Source organism: Doryrhamphus excisus, chromosome 10, assembly GCF_030265055.1.
Source record: "Doryrhamphus excisus isolate RoL2022-K1 chromosome 10, RoL_Dexc_1.0, whole genome shotgun sequence".
Lineage (NCBI taxonomy): Eukaryota > Metazoa > Chordata > Actinopteri > Syngnathiformes > Syngnathidae > Doryrhamphus > Doryrhamphus excisus.
Genome location: NC_080475.1, coordinates 21334144 through 21355209, shown reverse-complemented (window position 1 = coordinate 21355209; position 21066 = coordinate 21334144). Strand labels below are relative to the sequence as shown.

Sequence of the window (21066 nt, the reverse complement as noted above, 5' to 3'; positions counted from 1 at the left end):
TGGAAGTGGAAGAGGGGCCCACGGAAATGGAAAAATGCATAAATAATTGCCCCATAGATTCCTCCCTCATTTCTCAGCAACTGAAAAGTGGAACTAAACCTGAACTTCACACCATTAAAGCATCTTTACATGCCCAATTGTGGATAACAGCAGAATATCTGAGAAGATCTGGAAGTATTCCAGGACTGGTGATGAAAGCCGTCAGGTGTCCTCACAAACCTTTTCAACAAATATCAATAATATTGAAACCAACATTGGTATCAGTATTGATCAATATCAATGTGGAAAAGATCAATACTTCAGTTGTTTCCTGTCCGACTGCAGCGGCTTCATTCAAGATGCAACATAGACAGCAGAGAGAACGCTCCCTTTGACCCCCAAAATCCAGGATTGGATAATGGACTTTCCATCTATTTGGATTACTCCAGAACATATGCTTTCAATTCTATTCATCATCATCAATACTAGTTGGGAAGTGGAGTTAACCTCCGCCATCTGTATCTCTAGCCACACTCCCTTTGGAGAGGGAGAGAGAGAGATGGGGAGAGAGAGAGATGGGGGGAGAGAGAGAGATGGGGGGAGAGAGAGAGAGCGAGCGAGCAAGAGAGAGAGTCCCGCTCTAACAGGTGTCTGCCAACACGGCGGTCTGTTCAGTGGATGAGTGGACATCCACAGCGTGCGCATCCTTCTGATGGACCTCTTTGCGAAGTGTCTTTCAGGACTGACCTCCACCTGACGTCATCATCGTCCTACCTGGACACCAGAAGGGAACACTGGCCGTTAATTGAGCCTCTCGCGCCACGCTGCTCTTCCTGCGCTGAAGATTATCCCGGGATTTACCCGGAGCGATGGTGAGCAGCTTTTTACTTTCTCAGTTGTGAACGTTGGAGCAACTAAAGACTTGAATGGAAGGATGTTTGTCCTTCATGAACAACACCTTGGTAGGCCTTCGTAGGCGTCAATGCTACTAAACTTGTTAGGAAATGGAAATAACTGCTTGCATTTTTAAACGTATATTTTTGCTATCTACCTCCAATGCAGCTGTAGATCCCAGAGGAGGAATCTATCCTTTATTGGGCTGGAAAACAAAGACGATGCCAAGGAGAAGATTGCTGGTCAACTTCTTCTAAGGGCTCTTCTGCAAATGCAAACAGCAAAGGACAAGCTTCTCATGAGGTCCATTTGGAGGCGGCATGAAACCACCAGCTTCTTTTAATGCAAACAAATGAACGGAAGCATTAGACCCAAATCCAAGTGAAGAGGATTTCATCAGATCATGAGTTCCTCGGAGCCCAAAATATTCATGACCTTCAACTCAATAGTGTTTCCATTTTCATCTTTCCAATCTTAGACGTTTAGATTATTTCTCCCGTGGACATCAGCATCATTTTTCTTGGACGCTTTCGTCTGCTCGTGTCCGTCTGGCAGTCCGCCATTTGGCCTGGCTCATCTCCCAGGACACCCCCCCCCCCCCTCCTTCCCACGAGATACCGGTCCTTTGAGAGGCTTCACCCTGGCGGGCACCATTCCGGTCAAGGGGGAAGAGGACTTCCTGACGCTGGCCGCTTCCCGGCTCAGCCGCAGGAAACGCGTGATCGGAGCGGCGGTCGGCGTCGCCATGGTTCTGATCCTGCTGGTGGCCATCCCTCTGCTGGTGCACACAACCAAAGGGGGGACGGCGGGAAGCGATGGCAGCCATTATGAAATGCTGGGAAGCTGCAGGATGGTTTGCGGTCCCTACGCCACTTCTCAGCCGGGCCAGGAATTAACGGCGGTGTCCCCGCCACCCCAGGATTATTCTGGGAAGAAGATTAAGTCGGGCATACGGGGCCCACCGGGGATCCCCGGCCCCCCGGGAGCACGTGGGCCTCCAGGGGAGCCAGGCAAGCCGGGGCCCCAAGGTCCCCCGGGTCCGGGTCCTGGCGGCTACTCCCCTTCCCTCTACACTCCCAAAATCGCCTTTTACGCCGGGCTCCGCAAGCAGCACGAGGGCAGCGAAATACTCAAGTTTGACGACGTGGTCACCAACGTAGGGAACTACTACGAGCCCAGCACCGGCAAGTTCACCTGCCCGCTGCCCGGCATTTACTTCTTCACCTACCACGTGCTAATGAGGGGCGGGGACGGCACCAGCATGTGGGCGGACCTGAAGAAGAACGGACTGGTTAGTAAAACGTGTTTGTGGCTGCATGAAAGTTTGCACGATAATGTTTACCCGTGGATGTACGCACACACGCTCGGCGACGCCCGACACGTACTCGCTTCTCCGCCGCCGACTCGCCTCACCTCCGACATTGAGCTCGTCACATTCCGAGCACATTCCACTTAGCAGGTGGCCACATGACAGACGAGGAATGAAGGTGCAATCTGCCTCCTCATTAAAGGCGGAATTCATACAGCCGCCGTCAGCGCCCACCCATATTTGCATTTGCACGTGAGCGCTGGCCAAGTGACAAGTGGCAGAATGCGGAAGGCAGGCGCACCAAAATGGAAGAGTCCAATTAGCGGGGATCACACGCGGAGTTTGATTAGCGCCAAAACAGAAGTGCAAAAGAGCACAGGAGAGACGTCCGTCACGGCGTGGACCGGCCGCTCCGCACCTCAGACAAATGAATAATAAATGCTCAATTGACAGTCCAGTCATCCGGCCCGGCATTCCCCAAACGCTAATTAAAGACAGGGGGACTGATGGGGGGGGCTGGATCAATCGCTGCCATCTAATCACAGGACCCCCAATACACAAAACTATTCTCACGCGAGCATATATAAAATATAAGTTTGAAATCATTTGTCCTCGCCGTCCTTTTGACAGGCTGCAGTAGACGAGACAGCGACGAGCTTGGGGGGGGGGGGGGGCGTCTGATGTCCATTATTTTCATTCAAGTCATCTTTGCCTGATAAATAATTGAAACATTTTAGATTAGATGTCCTAAACACCCCCCTGCTCTGACCCCCCTGCTCTGCCCCCCCTCCAATGGTTCTTCATTGAGTCTCCATGAATGATATTTTCATTCAATTCAAGTGTTTAACCTCCATCTGACACCCGTCAGGTGGCCTACTATTTAAACAGGCTGGTTAATGGAGAACAGAGAAAGCGATCTGCTCGTGGGGAAGGAAAAAAGGGTGTGAGGCTGCAGAATACTTGATGATATTTGGAGATACAGCCAAGACTGGGGGCTGGAGGCTAGTCAGCCTGGGGCGGTGGCTCCAGCTGACTAAATGGGACGATGATTGACAGGCTGATTCTGTTTGAAATCATCAACGGGGCTTGGACTTCATTGGTGGCAAACTACACTGAAACAAAGGAAAAACCTTTCCTCGTATTCTGTTCGTATAACGTTCATACATAAACACACACACACACAATCACACTCAGGACAGAGTGACAGTGAATGAAAAGCAAGCGTCTGGCTGGACATGACAGGGACACGCTGAGATCCACTTGGAGCGAACAAAAGGGGGGGGGGAGACGACAGGGGGGGTGAAAGAGAAGAAGATAGATGACTTAATGGAGGTGTGGAGACGCTGGACTGGTAGACGAGGCATCAGGGAGGCCAGCAGTGAAGGCCGGGACCAGCAGTAACCAACGGACACCCACCCTCTACGTTTCGGCCCGACAAGCCGAGGACAAGGTCGACCAGGAGAAGACAAAACAAAAGCAAACACTTCAATGATTCTGACACGTACTGCATGCTTGGGTCCTATCTTTCAAGGATACATTTTTGAATGTAAGGACGACACCAGTACTACATACAGCACCAGTATTACAGTACCAGTATTACACTACCAGTATTATCAGTTCAACGTCTTCCCAATGAAACTGAAATTGAGCCTGCTGTAACAAATTCCACAAACAAGCTAAACAGCAAAGGTTTTAGACCCTGAAGTGCTACGATTGAGAATTCCGTCCGTCCATGTCTATGCCAAACAACCATCTTTGAACGGAATGACACTTGTCGGTCTTACAGTCGCTTTGTCTCTGTGGGAGGAGAAGCGGAGCCTCATACTGAAATTGGTAGAAAGAAGCAGAAGTACCGTATTTTCTGCGCTATGAGGTGCACTTAAAAGACGAGTGTTGGACCATTGGCCATAATACGTACGCTGGCAACGATAAACCAACTGTATAGTACGTACGCTTAACGTTGCAACACAACATTCCGCCCATCTCGCCACGAGAAGCAAACGAAGTAAGAGCTTGCCACCGTTCCAGGAGGATCTACCAGGAAGTCGTGAAGAAGAAGGACATTAGCGTAAACAGGCCGTCAAAGGGAAGCGAAGGGTCGGGCGAGTTACGCCACCATATGTGAATGGATTGTCGATACTTGGGCTAAGGTGTCTTGTGTCGTTTTGGCGAAAGCCGGCATCATTGCTGAACAGTCACCTGACGACGAGGCTGACTCCGACAATGATGAGCGGGAACGGGGCATGTTTGATGGCAGGACTTTCATGGATTTGTGGGAGATTCATTTGAGTGTCAATGTATTTTTAAATAGTAGAATAAAGTTGAACACAACTCACCGTTTTGCTTTGGTTGCCTTTTATTGTAGCCCATGTAGTAGTGCTATCAGGGTGGTACAGACAGTGAGTCACCCCGGGACTATGAAACGCTTCAGGCGGTAGGAAGAACCATTTTGTTGTTTTTCTTGTGCTCTCCTTTGGCCTGGAATAGAAATAGAATAGAAATAGCATTTTCAAAAAAGCGTCCATTGATGAGTGGCTGCTGCATTCTTGTTCATCTCAAAAATGGATTTGGGCAGGCGGTGTTCATCAGGCATCCCACCTCATGCTTGCTTATGCAGCTCAGCACTCCTACCACTTTCACAAAACAAGTGTATTTAAAACCAACACTTGTTAGTTGGGACTCATACAGTATGCCAAGGCAGCAGTGTGTAAATGACAATAAAAAAGCCTCTCTTGGTCCTTCAGTATCTCCAGTAGAGCCTAGCAAGTGGCATTTGAAACTCAGTAGACAGGAGACTGGTCTTGTCGAGAGAGCTTTCAAGCTAAACTCACCATTTCATTTCTATTCTTCTAGTTCTGCTCAAAATTGTTTGCAGCTTGTGGCTCAACATGAACTGCAAAAGCGCTGCGTTTCTCAAACTACTGTATGGGCTGAAGGTCAAACAGGACGCGGGCATGTTCATCGTGCCTCAAAAATAGTGGCACTAAAGGGAATCTCTGGTTACTATTTTTTAAGGCAACATCTCCACACTCCACACCAGCGGTTCAGACGCGCCACGAGGGTGGTTATTTAGTGAGAGTACAAGTCAGAAGTAGGTGCAGAAAACACTCGTGAAAAGAAAAGCACGTGAAAAGAAAAGTTGGAGTAAGCATGGTGACAAAGAGGAAGGGGCGCCGCCTGACGGTTTGTGCTTGGGAAACAATTAGCGTTAGCGTTAGAAGGACTACCACCCGTGAGAAAAGAAACATTGAGGTGGAGTTCACCATTGAGGTGCCTCACCTTTGGCGGGGGCTCTCCAGTTACAATGGAAGGTAATGGTGGGAATCTAACGCTGCAAAACATCCGTTACCAAGACCTAGCCCTTGAGATTGAAGCTATGGAAATCCCCCAAGTCAGCCTTGGCATTATCCAGGTCCCAGGGGAGCAAGTGGGGAAGCACGTAGAAGGGAAAGGTTGGGCGACAGCAGATGTTTCAAGCGGTGGTGATGAAGAAGTGGAGCTGTCCGTGCTGATGGGTGCTGATTACTGCTGGAAGGTTGTGTCTAGCAAGGTGGAAAGTCTATCAGATTCTGCCGTTGCCATAGAAACCACGTCTGGCTGGACAGTACAGGGACCAGTATCCATAGCAAGCATGAAGATCTGCATTGAGGACCCTAAGCAAGTTTCTGGGAAATAGAACCACTTGGCATTTCCAACAAGGCTGAGGATGGAACAGATGACACTGAGGCTCAACAACAGTTCAACACATCAGTCAGTTACAAAGAGGGGCGATATCAAGTGAAGTTGCCATGGAAACAAGACTCACCAGAACTTCCAGATAACCAAAGAATTGCCTGAAAGAGATTTGAAGCCTTGACAAGGAAACTAAAAACTGACGTGATGTTGTAGAAGAGCTATAAAGATGGAATGGAAGGCTACCTGCAACATGGAAGATGCCAAAGTGTCCCAGAGACCAACCCAGGAGAAGCTGTGAAAATGTGATGAGCATCTTGGTGTGGCACACACAAGTGAGGTGGGATGGATGATCTCAGCAAGGCAGAAGTGCTCACTATCACACATTTAGACACATTTGGGAACGATGTTTGAGAGAAATGCTAATATTGTTTATCTGGAAGGATTTGAGATCTTTAAGTTCATCTCATGAAAAATGGGAGCAACAACAAATGTGTAGCGTTGATATTTTTGTTGAATACATGTGATTGGTGTTGGCATCGGTATTGGTCGATTTCACTCAGGGATTATCGGGATCGGGAGCACAACACCCTGATGGGAACATCCCTAGTTCAAATACTTCAATAATATAAGTAAAATTATAACTCATTGCATACTCAGTGCATACTTTCATGAAAATACAAATGGAAATTGTGATATATTGTGAAGATGTTAGACTCTCAGACGTCAGTTGTACATACAAGAGCCGTGCGTTAATTGGGCAACATGAAGTGGCTTGTGTCGTCATGTTGATATTGGGGATTGTGGTATCTGTGAAAGCACCTCACCATGAGTGTGATTGAGGATAATGAGGATGTGCTGCTGCTGGTGTGGAGAGCGACATAGAAGAGTATGTGCGGATTCCCAGTAAAACTAGAACAACTATACCAAAACGCCATCAAAAACTAGCAGGATTAGTACTGCAACAACCCATCCCGGGTACGGTAGAACTAACCTATCATGATGATGCCTGCATTGTTTCATTGATTTTCATGTATTTTGATGGATTTCACTGTAGAATAATTACAGTGCATCATTTTGGTCCAAAATGCTACACAGGTAGGAAGCGCCTGTGTGGAACAAGAGCTTGGTAATCTTAGGAGGATGTGTTGACTGCGGCATGGCTTCCATGGGATTGCCATAGATCCAATACCTATTACATTCCCTAAATCCCCACAGTGTGTGAAGCCGACGTGCTCACACCCCAATCTAACTTTCACAAATCATTGCAGCCTGACAGGGCTTCCGAGTATGGGGATTTGGGATTGAACAGCACAGGTCTCACTTCGGTGGCTTCCATGTCTGTGACACGATGCAACGTTGCGCTATTGGCCGATCCATTTGAATTAGGAAGAGCCATAATTGGACTTCCAGACCAAAGTAGCTAGCGGTAGCATAGGCTTTTTCTTATGTTTTCTGTCACATGTTAGACTTGTTCTCCTGATGTCTGCGAGGCGTTTGGCTGCAGATGGCTTTGTTTTGTGGCCAAAAGTGTTCTTTGGAGTTATTGAACATTTCTGTTGGCTTTGATGAGGAGATCTATTTGGGAGTGGCTTGGTTCCAGAGAGAGAACCTCCGGAGACTCGTCTCTGACAGATTTAATTAAACATACCTGTTGGTATCTGGTGTAGGCTTTGTTATGTGTTATAAAGCGTTATAACCCCAACTCCCTTCACCATCATGGCCTACATGTTTCTCTTTGGGTTATTTACAATTATGTTACATTTCATACTTTAACGTTTCAACTTCATATTAAATAACAAAAACATGCTCTGTGATTGACTGGTAATCGGTCCAGGATGTTCACACAGAGTCAGGTGTGATAGGCTCCAGCATAGACGCCACCCAGACCAGAATAAGAAATGATATTTGATGGATACAATGTTCTGAAGTTCTGTAGTCTTCTACAGTAATATAGTCTTTGCCAGGTTCTTCACCTGTCATGTGATCTTTTAATAACCCAGGTAAAGGTCAGGTTGCTTCACACCATAATGTTCAAATGTCATCCCTTTCTGGTAGCGATAAGAAATATTCTAATGCTGACATCTTAATAAGCCACTGGTGAAATGGAATTAGTCTCAAATTAGGGTTCTAGATATCTTCATATCTACAGATAGGCCTCTGTTTATGTAGGCGTGGCATGGGGGAGGTGCCCATTTCCTTTAAACACGACTACGGATGATGACGAAATGTACTCGTTTCATACTCTTATCTGTCAAAAAAGTGTTTTGTCACTGCACCAAGCTGAAAGTGTGGGCACCTCCCCAGGTGCGCCGCCACGCCCATCTCGGTGCAACCCAGCCTACCAAATTACCACTGCGTGGGCAACGCCACCCTCCTCCACCTTGCGTTGCCACGCCCATCTTGGTGCAACCCAGCCTACCAAATTACCACTGCGTGGGCAACGCCACCCTCCTCCACCTTGCGCTGCGCCACAAAATTAGAGCCGGAAAAGTCAAACTCATTGCATTCAAAGCGTTTCAATGACGCAATCAGACTCGGATGAAATGTGACATAACCATTATAGTATGTGTCCATCTGGGTATCGTTAAGGCTGCCCTAGACCATGCTACCATCTATTACAAAGCCTAACATGGAGTGGCAGGGAAAAGCAATCTGGGATATAGTTCCATGCTATAGACACTTGTCGAAAGCCCCGTGCTCCCAAAGGAGAAGGCCCATCTATTCAATAAATATTCCAGCTCCACTCCAGCAAGGTTTCAGCCCTTCACACACGCGCACGCACACACACACACACACTCTCACAGTAAACCGGAGCACACGCGCCAGTCCTTCCCTAACGTCGTCCTACGTGCGGCGGTCCCTTAGGTAAGTTTAACAGCTACTTTTCTATTGTCTCCGCTCTAAGAGGTCAGTATATCACAGTGAATGAATCCTGTCACTTTTATTACCCGTGGAGCACAGCGCCACAGATGAAAACAAGACTTCATATAGCCCCCCCGCCCCCCCCCCCCCATCTCTCTGGTCTCACAAAATAGCCTGGCTTGATCAGTCTGTTACGCTGCTACTTCTTTCTTTGAGACCATCTCTGCTTTTGTTCACATCAACAATGCAGACGAGTCCTTCACCTTTCACCTCACCTGGGGGCTCCACTGCTGCAGGTGTCTTTTGGAAGGACTAGGCAAAGACCAGGACTGCCATCGGCAAGCTCCAGGGGTGCCAGCGTCATGCTTGGACCCCAGCCCCGATCTCACGGATCAGTCCATGTCCCCTTCCCTATCAAAGTCCTTTGTTGGCTTTCTGGCTCCCACAGGCCTGTCTGTCTGGTACTCGTGACCCGTGTTAGTCCTTCAAGAGTCACATGGGCTGGGGCACTAATTCAGTTGTTGCATCCCTACACGAGCAAAGAACATTTCCCTGTAAGGACGGACACACATGAAGTGGAATCTGTGTGGAATCTGCCACGGCCTGATGGGTGAAAGGAGGCGTGTGTCCCCTGCCACTTGGCCACAAATAATGAGCAAGATGACATATGCGTGGTGTCAACAGGAAGTCGCACTCACAGCATCACTGTCAGAAGCGGCCAAAGATGCAAATGTGATATCAGCTGTCAGCGAACACATCACGCAAGCTAACCTTTACCGCGTGAATAGCCTGGTGCAATTGCTGATCATTTCCTATACCGCATGTCCTCATTAGGGTTACGCATAGGATGGAACCTTTGGCCAGGAGGCGGGGTACACCCTTTGGAGGGCACATATAGACAACCTCACATTCACACCTCCAGAAATCCAGGATTCAAACACGCCACTGCAGCCAACATACTAACCCCGAGCGTAAAGGTGACTATAGGGATGTTATTTCATGTCTACAAGGCTTATCAAATAATGGCTAATAATGGCTTTAACACGAGACAATTTTGGTCCTCAATCTCGGCATGTGTACTTAAACATCGAGAAAGAGTAAACTCAATTAAATGTGTTAACAAACAAGTAAAGATCCACTGCCTTCGGGTCAATAAACCCCCGCTCGCACGCGGCGTGCAAATGTAAAGCTGTCTGGCTTGTGCATCGCCACTCGATATCGTGCATATTAAGCTGGTCTAGGATCAGGAGCAACAGGTCAATAGCCGCTATGCAAAGCCATGGTGTTTCTCTCTTCCGCTCTTATTCCCAGCGTTGCTGCTTATCTCCGCAACCCAATCACATCTCCGTCCCCGAGCCTTCGCCCTGAGTCCCTACGACAGCCAATCAATAGAAGGAAGAGGGGCTGTGCTTTCACTCTACCTCTGGGGTCACAGGTCACCATGCTATCCGTGTGTTTATCCGCATGACTGTCAATCTCAGAAGGAGACAATGGGCTCCAATTTCGTAGACAAGGCACCGAGCCATTTATTTGGGGGGACGTTGTCCCTACACCCCGGTTGGCATCGTACTTTCAGCTGCCGTCAGGTTGAGTTCCAAAAACCCTTGGTGACGTGTGTGCACTGTGAACACGTCAGCCAATTTACCACTGTGCGGGGTGCGCTTCGCCTGCGCCTAGTCACAGTGCACGCACACACACACGTCACCAAAAACCCTTGGGGACTTCTGTGCACTGTGCGCCATCAGCCAACTTACCACGACGCAGGGTGCGCTTCGCCTGCGCCAAGAACCCCCAAGTTGGAGCTGGCGAGCTTTTAGCGCACCTTTAGCGCACTGTTTTGTCAGGAAATTGTTACTGCACCAACTGAAAATGTGGACACCTCCCCTGTTGCGCCGCCACGCCCATCTCGGTGCAGCCCAGTCTACCAAATGACCAACCTGGCTATGCACAGTGGTGCGCTGGACCGAATTAGCGCTGCGCCTCGAAATTAGAGCCCATTGTCATACTACATTTGTAAGCGTGTTCAGTTACATCCACTTGTTAATGGGTTTGTCCTTTCCTGGTGACAGGTAAGAGCCAGCGCCATCGCTCAAGACGCTGATCAGAATTACGACTATGCCTCCAATAGTGTGATCCTGCACTTGGACGTGGGGGATGAGGTGTGTGTGCAGCTGGATGGCGGCAAGGTCCACGGAGGCAACACAAACAAGTACAGCACCTTCTCTGGCTTCCTCATCTACCCAGACTGAGAATAGCGGCTCCAAAATATACATTATTATATAATAATACAATAATATACAGACCTCAACATGCGCAACCCATGCATGTAATCCTACACATCATGTCTTTACATACATGCATGCATGCAAGCGCCCGCCAACACACGCACACACACATGGTTCATAAATGCTAATAAAGTGGGGAATCAAAGGGAACGTAACAATGACGTGATTTATATGAGGGACATTTAACCTCCGTTGTGTGGCTCTCAAATGCAGTAATCCAAAATATTCTAATGTGATCCATATTCATTTTGTATTATTTATGCAATAATTGTCTTGGCATTAATCATGACCAAAGCTGCTTTCATTTCACTTACACCGTGTTCGTTTCAACATTTCCTCTGTGCCAAATCAATTCCCTGGCCTAAACTTTAGGTACACCCCCCCGGTGCATAAACATACAACAACAATAGAAGACATGTATTAAAAATACAAGTAGAAAACAATCCTGCTAACGTTTGTCACAGATGTGTTTATCATTGTCGCTGCACGTTAAACTGCACTGCATCCAAAGGAAGGTTGCTTGTAATATTTGGTGAGTATAATATTATTTAACAATTAGTAACGTGTGTTGTTAAATTCCCATCTCTCAGAGTATGACAATGACAAATCTTGTAGTGGACCTCATTTGTTTGTGCAGGTGTACCTTTTTTTTTATTTATTTGGCCAATGTCACAAACCTGCACGGTGGCTGAGTGGTTAGCGTGTAGGCCCCACAGTCAGGAGATCGGAAAGACCAGGGTTTGGAATCTCCACTTGGGATCTCAGTGTGGTTTCCTCCCGCATTCCAAAAACATCCAAGTTATGTTCCTCTCACCTGAAGTGGGGATGAGCAGCAAAGAGAGCGGATGGATGGAACGTCACAAAGGAAAAAGGAATCAGCATCTTTTATAACTGGAGCTGTGTGTGATGAGTGCATTGTTTACATTATGTATACATTATGTGTATAAATGGATACAGTATATAATATAAGGACGCGCCAAAGTGTTTAACCCCCATTAAATGTTGTACAGTTCATTACACCAACGTGTTTATTTATTCGTTTTGTCTTTATGTAATATATAGACTATAATGATGTTCAGCTGCCTGTTATGTTGGACAGGTTGGGTAAACAATGGCTATTAAATGATCCATGCCTACATCATGTGCGGCTGCCTTATTCTTATCAGGACCAAGTGAATCCAAGTGAATAGGCGTGGACTTCTGAGGGTCCTAAACACACACTGTTCACTTCCACCTACAATTGCACCGACTGCAGAGAGTTGGATATACGGAGCTTACCGCTGTGGACTTACAACCTCAGATCGAAGTACCTGTGGCTGACCAGACCCAGCGCCTGCTCCGACATGGATTTCCAATACGTCTTAAGACACTGTCCAAAGCACAAACATTAATAGCGCTATATTGATCTCAACTTGTAATACACCCAGGATCCACAAAACGCAGCCAATCTCACATGAAACAATATCACAATCAATTGCAGCAACAAACTAAAGTGAGTGGACGTTGTTTATCGTGGGTTTAAAGCCAAATCACTTGTTGCAAATCCAGTCAGTTACGAGACATTTTTCATTTGTAAAGTCAATTTGTTATTATCCCCAAACTATCTGTGGTCGCTTGGAGGGCTCTTCCTTTCTACACCACCCCTGCAAAATGGCATCATGTGACCAGAAATGGTGTATAACCCGAATCTTATTAGACAAGATACGTGATGGCGTTTTGGATGTTTAAGTACAATATTGGATGGATTTGTTACCTCTGAGCATTAAGATGAATGCTTAGCATTTCTTGGCGGGACCCCTCAGTCTGCTTGCAGAGCCCAGCTGAAAGTTAATTGGAGCAGCAGAGAGGTCTGAGACGGGCTGCGCTGTGGCCCATTAGCGATTCCCCTGTCAAAGCAGAGCCATGAGGATCACACACTCACAAATAGGAGGATTAAAATAATCAATAGCCCCGACTAACACACATGCACACGCCAAGTAATTAGTGGGCAACCTATTCAGCAGTGGACCCGGCAGCCCTCCCAAAGCTGATACACACACACACACACACACACACACACACACAGTCAGGGAAATAGCGGCTTGGTGTCTAATGAAAAGAAATAGTGGCTGCTTGTGCACAGAAATAAATAAAAGGTCACCAAGCTACCACACTGCATTTGAAAAAAGATGCTCATATCTCGTGTTTAGTCACCATGAACAAAATCCACTGGAGTACCACATAGCCTTTTATACTTTATATTTTACACACAATATTTGTATACTTTCAATGCTGACAATTAACATGTATAATTATCATTTGGAAAAAAACATGTACAATGTCAAATCCATGTACTGTGTTGCCGGCATTCAGTATTACTGTGTAGTTACTTCCCAGTGTTTAATTCCTCCTGGGGGGGGGGTATATCAGTAGTGTATAGACGACAGCTTACCATTATTGACAATACAGGACTATATTGCCAAATATCAGGCCTATAATGTCATTTCCTGGTTGTTTTTGTCACACTTGCTTCCATAAATGTAAATATTAGTCAGTGACAACCCAACTGAACATAAAATGCCATTTTTAAATATTTATATTTATTTTTTTATTTTATCATGAAGGGAAAAACAAAATCCAAACCTACATGGTCTGTGAATAAGTATTTGCCCCCTACAGAAAGAAAGTAATTGAGTCTAGAAAAGCCATTTCTGAAACTTTGGGACTCCAGCAAACCACAGTGTGAGCCATCAATGATAACAAATGGCAAAAACATGGAACAGTGGTGAACCTTCCGACCAAAATGACCCCAAGCTCAGCGACGACTCATCCAAGAGGTCCCAAAGACTCAGACCTCAAGGTCAGTGTTCATGGCGCCACGTAAGAATTGAGTTCCTGGAGGAAAACTACAGTAATGCTTAAAGGCTTATATAACTGTTGTATTTGCATTGGTATGCTTCATTAAGAGTATGACGGACTCATTTGTCCTGTTAACTACCGAGTGCTCAGCCTAGCATTTAGGAATAATACTATTAGTGCATTTTATGTGTTGTTTTACACTAGACTTACTCGGGATCCACTTCCTGTGTAACAGTATGTTATATTGTTTTCAACTTCAATGTCATCTATCTTGCTTAATTGGAATTCACTGGGACGCTGTAGCAGTTACGCCACAGGGCCGCCGCAACCTGGTCAGCTAGCGAAGCCACACGGTAGAGAAGAAGTTCTTTACTGTACCTCAACGTCGCCGCCATATTGGATCCGTCAAGGCGGTTCTAATGAAAACTAGTATGTGCTTACCGTCATGAAGCGCCTTTCTAAAAACAAATGTTAGGTTTATACATTCATACACGCACTGATAAACTAGGGAAACATTAGGCACCAAAAACTGTCACTTTGTATGGAAAAAAACCGCACCGGGGATCGAACACCTACCTTCATATTGAAAGCTAGCCATTCGTTTAAGCTACAATTGCAATGCTAATGTTTGATTTTATTGGAAGGTATGAGTTGGAATGGAAAACACCACATAGTTCAAATCGTCCAAGCTCAGCTGAGCCTTTTAGTGGTTGTTGATCCAGATTAAGCGGTTTTACACAAAAAGTTGCATTCTATGAAAAGCACTTCCCAGGACCAACACCAACGATGCTATATATATATATATATATATATATATATATATGCTATACATACGGAGCTTTAGCCATACGGTGTATCAGTATATCAGTGTAACACTGCCCCCTTGTGGCAGCCTGCCGACAGTGCGGATGCCATTTCATTGAGGCACCGGTTGAAGACTACGCTGAATGTCGGGCGAGAAAAAAGTTGTCAGAACCACAGTAATATTCCAGGAAACATTTATTGATATGCGCAAGAGAAGGTGAATTAAAACCATGGGAAATATTTGAAACGCCACCTACCGTTTGGGTGGCTGTAATTATACTGGTCTGCTGTGACTTCAAAAGGCCAATGAAGTGAGGAGATCAGATACTTCATCGGTTAATGTGTATGTTTATAAATAAGTCCCATCCAAAAATGACACTACCAGCAGTAGTTATTACGATATGCCATCATGTCCAAATTGGAGAAGTGTCAAGGGACGCATTTTGGAATGGAATGCAAACAAAAGCGTTGAGCGCCTGAATGCACGTGTTGGTCATGTACAGTATATGATCAGCAAAGGTCATATCTCATCTTTAGACAAATCCATGAAAAGAGCAAGTGGAGATGGAGGAAGCTCATTGCAAACGTGAAAGGGTAGAAAAAAAGAACACGACGGATTCTTTTGGTCTTCAGCCGTTCATGACCATCCTGACCAGTTCTGTGAAGAAAGAGGAGACAAGGGAAACATGAGAAATGCATGTGGAGGCGCATCACCCATATTGAGCCCAGATACAAAGACAGAAGGGTTCAAGGAGGTGAGGTCATCTCTATCCCCTATTGACCCAAAGCGTTTGGCTAGGTCTACATTCCAACAGGAGCTGGTTAGAGAAGCCATCTGCCCTGAACGCTTTCCTCAAGCCGAGATGCAGAGAAGGGAGAAGATCAAGGTAACGGCCAGCTACAAATTTGGCTTTCGTCAGCACAGAGGAGAAAACAATTAGCGTAAGTGCAACTTGTCTTGTTAGTAGAAAAGTGGGGGGCTGGTCCATTCTCCCAAAGCCGGCAACAAGATGATGGGAAAGCTAAAGGCCTACTTGGAGTGGAAAGAGCAACGTCTAACACCAACAGAAGAACTTCATGGACTAGCGCCCCTGACATGCAAATGAGGGGCGGCCATGTTATCCCCACAGCCACCAGCTGCAATGACGTGACAGTGGGCACCAGGCTTTCCCTGAATGATACCAGTCGCTACCTAGTGTGCCCCCCACGTGCCCCACCTGAGGAGGGGCCCGACACATGCAGAGGGGCATGCTGCAGCCAAGAACCAGACAGACTGCTGCAGGGGGGGGGGCAGCAGGCGGCTACAACCGCACCAGAACCTCAGAACTAAGGCTGAATCCCAAGTCTACCCCTTGGCCCTTGTCTTACCCTGGCTATACACCCCGTCGTCGGGGACCACACTTGAAACAAAAGGGGAAGGCGGAGCTACAACTCTTGCTACAGTGCTGCTTGTAAGCCATTAGAGATCTTTGCAACAAATGTTGTCACAGCCAGCAAGCGGTGACGGGTGATGTCATGATAATGTCCCATTTCTTAGCAGCTTCTTCCCCTTGGGCCTACGTTTTAAGGGGTAAGACAAAGGGGAGGCGCTGAGGGGTGGAACGGGGATTCAGCCTGAAACAGAGAAGGACCACAAGGCTTTCCCGGCAGGTTCTACTACTTTGACCCTGCACATCTTTTCACCATTTCCCAATGAGCAGAATGCAAACTACATTTTGAAGTGTTAGGGAGGCCTATTGTGAGTGGATGATTATTAAAAAGCTAGGAAGGAGGAAAGCCTGTTCGTGCCACTTGGTGGTATACCCAATGCCCGTACCGGCCCTCAGCCTGACATGATGTGGCGCACAAACACTGTGGAGGAAGAACAGTTAACACACTTTGAGTGGAGTGACTTTGAAGGCTCTGTCAAAGCAGTCAAGTCAGCATGTCTGGGAAAACATCCACACCCACCCACCTGAGCACAGGCCTGTCCAGCATTGATGCAGTGCTTCCAAGGTTGGCAATGAAATGAATACTATACTATCTTTTGGTCAGTTCATTCTATCCTACATGTCAACCAAGATTTAATGCGTGTATATAAAGGACTCCACTAGTGCCTACTTTGGTTAAAAAGTTGCATTTCCAACATTTTGCCCCTCAATCTCACCTTCGTAATTGATGCAGCCATTTGCGTCTTCGTGCCCTGCGAGGAGTGTCTCCACTTCTTCTTCTGTCATTTTCTCACCTGAAAAATCAACAGATTGAACTCACTTTTTATCAGATGTACAACTGTGGTAATATGTTTCGATACTGTATATTATTATTATTATTATTATTATTAAGTACAGTTAAAAATGTGAGCAGTAGTATCCAACGCATCTTTTCTGACTGTGGCACAGATATCTATCCAAGCGTTAGACAAGCCTTACCTAGTGTGGTGAGAACGTGACGTAGCTCTGCACCCATAACTGTGCCGTTGCCTTCCTTGTCAAATACACGAAGTCCCTCAACAAAGTCTTCCATGGAGCCCTGATCTTTATTCTTAGCGATGGTCTGGAGCATGGGCAGGAACTTCTCAAAGTCCAACATCTTAGTGTTCATTTCTAAAAACACGTGGAGAACACAACACAGTAAGCAAGTTGGACGAGCAGCAACCCCCCCCCCCCTCGCCCTGCAATGTAGTAATATGTTAGCTTCACCCTCAGCTTTGGGGTTGCCCAGGACCTTGAGGACATCAGCGGTGACGGGGTTCTGTCCAAGGGCCCTCATGACATCCCCACACTGAGTGTAACAGATCATCCCATCTCCTGTTCTGTCAAACAGCAGGAACGCCTCCTTAAACTCTGGAAAACACAACACATTACAAGAAGGGATGGTATTTTGTGCGAAGTAGAATAATTCACATGCAGGGTCAAAAAACGATAGAAGAGAAGAATGAGGAATGAAAATGGTGGAAACTATGAGCAAGCACACAAAGCAAACAGCTAAAATTGTCAAGACTTGCTTAAACGGTCTAAAAGTAAAAGAAGCAGGCAGTGCACCATTTGGTGCTGACATATAAAGAAACACGATTGTGGTCATTCATCTACAATTGAGCCCTTCTGGTAGATTCTGAAGCATCTGGAATAACCCGTTTACATGTGTGAGCACGCGGGGTTGTTCCTGTGTACATGCTAACTCGAATCAATTGGGGTATCGCCATCAAAACAGTGGCGCACGGACAACGCCTCGATGCACTGAGAACGTCAAACGGCGCAATGCACGTCATTCCCGTTTCTTCTTCCTGTATCCAAAAACAACACTAGCACGGCGGATATTGAACCAGGGCCTCATTTATCCAACCGCACGTGGAAATCTGACTAAAAGTCTGCGTACGCCAGAAACTCCAAATGTGCATAAGGACAAAAATATTTTGACCTTAAAAAAAAAAAAAAACCTCCACACGTCTTCAATTCATAAATGGTCAATGCAAAGAGGCCAAATTCAAGGACCCTTGATTGCATTTGGCTCCATTCTTCTGAATCACGGCTGCTGAGACACCGAAGACGGAGAAGCGAAACGGAGGTGGAAATCCTAGTTGGAGAGCTGGAGGCACATAAGAACATATTTGGAGGACACAGCAGCGGCGCAACAAGAGGAAGATGAGCGAGTCCACTGTCAACAGCGCCAGTGGAAGGGGGCGCAACGGGGCAGAACTACAAAAACGTGGTGGGATGTCAAGGCACACATTTCCATTTTTCATGAGCAAACTCCCAATGTGAGCAATTTCATGCGAGAAAATACAAACAAATAAAGCAATATATATTGGCATTTGATCTTATAAATTCAACTTCAAATCACAGCAAGCCAACTACTAACTTCATAACGTTAGTTGATCAATACTTAACAGGATTCTGGAATACCAACGCAGCGCTTCAGTTTGTCCACTATCTAAGTATTTATCTTTGCACTGGTTAAGCCTGTAATTGGGCAATCTAGTGTAAGTAAATAAATGTTTGTCAAGACACTTCCCCACCAAACAATGCTGCCAATGTAGCTCGGGCAGTGTTATGGAGCTTTTCCCCTGGTGAAAGGAATGTGTCTCTTCCCTTTTCCCTTCTGGCAATACAGGACTTCTCCCCACACCATATTTGGTAATAGAGGAGTGGAGGAAAAGAGGAGGAGGAGTGTGCAACAAACATGGCCAATTATGTCCACAATGACTCAAGTCCATCCTTGTGTGGACCAAAAAAGGGTAAGCTTGGGACAAGAGCGTCTTGGAGAAGATAAGGCAAAGTTTACCGTGGCCTGACACAAACCAGAGACGATATATGGACAAAAGAACTTTGCATGGCTACTACGGTTAGCATAACAGGCAGTACAAATGCATGACTGAACACAACACACCGCAACACAGTCATAGCTGGCATGTTTTGGAATGCTATGGGAATGTTATGGGAATACGACCGACTAGAAGCCCCAATCACAACACATGGTGCGTTTAGTTCTTCATGCAAAGCAAAACCTTGAGACTCCAAGGTAGCCAGCAGTTATTTCCGAAGTCAGTCGCCCATTTACCGACTTACCATGAATCTGTTGCAGGTTAAACCCAATCTGTGAAAAAACAAGCAGTTGCAAGTGGAAAGGAATGAAACTGTGTGAAATAAAGAGGAAATTAAAAGCGCTACTGCTGTGACAGGAGGCGGCCAAAAGGCAAGGTGAGAAGGGACAAAGGCTAATCTGAAGCAAGCCACAATGACAGCATGCATTCGAAGAGTGAAAGAGTGAAAACTCACCCTGGATTTGATCGTCCGTGAAGTCAGACTGTGGAAAGACACATTTAGCTGGGTGAACATGGCTTGTGTGGCGGCTCGGTGCTAAGCTAGCTCCGAGTAACTACTGCTTTTAAACATGTCGTTCACATACTATAGCAACGAGTCTTTAACATGTCTGTTGCACACATGATTAAAGATGTTTTACAACATGGAACCACGTAAACGTGTGCGTGTTGCTTCCATATTTAACCGTGAAGGCTGACGCTAGCTTCAAAAAAGTTGCACTTCCGCTAGCAAGCGGCCAGCACAGCGACATTTTGAAACGAACGTAAACGCCTTTTAAATTCCAACATACTTTCCCGAAACAACTACATTAACGCTAAACGGCGTGTACATCGACACATTTGTTAGTAGAGTTTAGAGGGAAACACTCACCATGACTGAGGCGGGTAAGTTGTGACAGAGATATCGGCAGGGTAAAAAAGATCGTTTGCTCGATGCGATGGGCGGGGTGACAAGAAAAGGCTTGGAGCTTTCCGTCATGACGTCATCACGGTGCTGTGGATCGAGCCATATATAGAAGTGGGAACCTACTGCAGCTTTGGAAAGGAGACTATATCTCCCTTAACTATTGCATTTAATTCTCCTCCATGTAATGTGGTTATAAAGTACTTGATTGTCTTTAAGTTGTTATTTTGATTGATTGAAGAGCTTATTAGTCCTACCTCTTCTCCATGTCTCAGCATTGTTTATGTTCACGTCATGTGTTTGACATGAGCTAACTCTCTTTGACTTGGTCAGGAGCTCAGGAGGACTCGTTAGGGCGTGGGAACATTTTTATCTCCAACACGACTTGGACGTTAACACGCATGAAGCTGTTGGACTCCGAAAAAACAGCCACATGCCGTTGGGAACACCGAAGTAGGTTGGATTGCAAGGTTTGTTGATGCGCATCACCAGTTAATGCACGGCTCCATTAGCGCCTCAGGCACTCCCGCTTCCATATCATTCTTATTCTTATCATTCATAGCAGTGATGTCATCCTTCACGCTCTGATTGGCTTCGTGCTAAATACTGTAGCTTTTCCCCAAACGAGAAATCTCATCACGGTTTGATGTTGTTACACTATTCAGTCTGTTCTGTTATTGATATAGCATAAATACTATGGGGAACACGTGTTTAAAATGATGTGACAGGTATGTTCTATCATTTGTCTTATAGGAATACTCAACATTGGAATTATACTCGGGTTAGATCATCATTTAGAGCATGTACACATTTACATGTGTGCATTGAGGAATCTGCATGGACATCAGGATTCTAGAATAAGCCAGCTATTATTTTTCATTTAGCTATTTTTCCTATACTTCCACTCTGACACTTTAATATAGAGTATAGCAAGTAGAAAGAATATATATATTGGAATTGCCTGTACTACATAAGTACACACACAAAAAGAAGCATTTCTCCCTAAAGAGACTCAATGTCAGCATCACTGTGGGTGACCTATTTCTTCATTTAGCTTAGCAATCTCTCAGCTTGGGGCTGCCATCTTTATCTGAAGTGTGCTACCATGCTAAATCATCTTCAATTCCGTGTTTGTTCAAGCAAACTGATTGGTTTACGAGGTCTCTACGCTATCTGACAACAAACTACTATTCGTTCGTCCTTTGCTCGATTTACCAGC

At 46.0% G+C, this 21066-nt stretch overlaps 2 protein-coding genes and 1 long non-coding RNA gene across 5 annotated transcripts; 1 reads left to right on the top strand and 2 right to left on the bottom strand.

The window, feature by feature from the left end:
* The first annotated feature begins 1356 nt into the window (after positions 1–1356).
* On the top strand, positions 1357–12102 carry LOC131136477 (complement C1q-like protein 4). Its single transcript, XM_058083326.1, has 2 exons — positions 1357–2164; positions 10789–12102. Exons 1-2 carry the CDS (start codon positions 1619–1621, stop codon positions 10966–10968), a joined length of 726 nt encoding a protein of 241 aa, XP_057939309.1. The 5' UTR covers positions 1357–1618; the 3' UTR covers positions 10969–12102.
* A 175-nt stretch (positions 12103–12277) lies between these two features.
* LOC131136478 (uncharacterized) lies at positions 12278–14608 on the bottom strand. Its single transcript, XR_009131747.1, has 3 exons — positions 14419–14608; positions 12758–12890; positions 12278–12373 (listed from the first exon to the last, which is right to left on the bottom strand). It is a non-coding gene; the product is annotated as an uncharacterized LOC131136478 (long non-coding RNA).
* A 215-nt stretch (positions 14609–14823) lies between these two features.
* LOC131136475 (myosin light polypeptide 6-like) lies at positions 14824–19947 on the bottom strand. 3 transcript variants are annotated; one of them, XM_058083323.1, is made up of 7 exons: positions 19815–19947; positions 19401–19428; positions 17325–17468; positions 17055–17228; positions 16793–16870; positions 16450–16497; positions 14824–15304 (listed from the first exon to the last, which is right to left on the bottom strand). In XM_058083323.1, exons 1-6 carry the CDS (start codon positions 19920–19922, stop codon positions 16469–16471), a joined length of 561 nt encoding a protein of 186 aa, XP_057939306.1. In that variant the 5' UTR covers positions 19923–19947; the 3' UTR covers positions 14824–15304; positions 16450–16468. The 3 variants fall into 3 exon arrangements, with proteins under 3 accessions (XP_057939306.1, XP_057939305.1, XP_057939304.1); XM_058083322.1 differs by having other exon boundaries at positions 16463–16497; positions 19815–19946; XM_058083321.1 differs by lacking the exon at positions 16450–16497 and having other exon boundaries at positions 19815–19946.
* Between the last annotated feature and the right edge of the window lie 1119 nt (positions 19948–21066).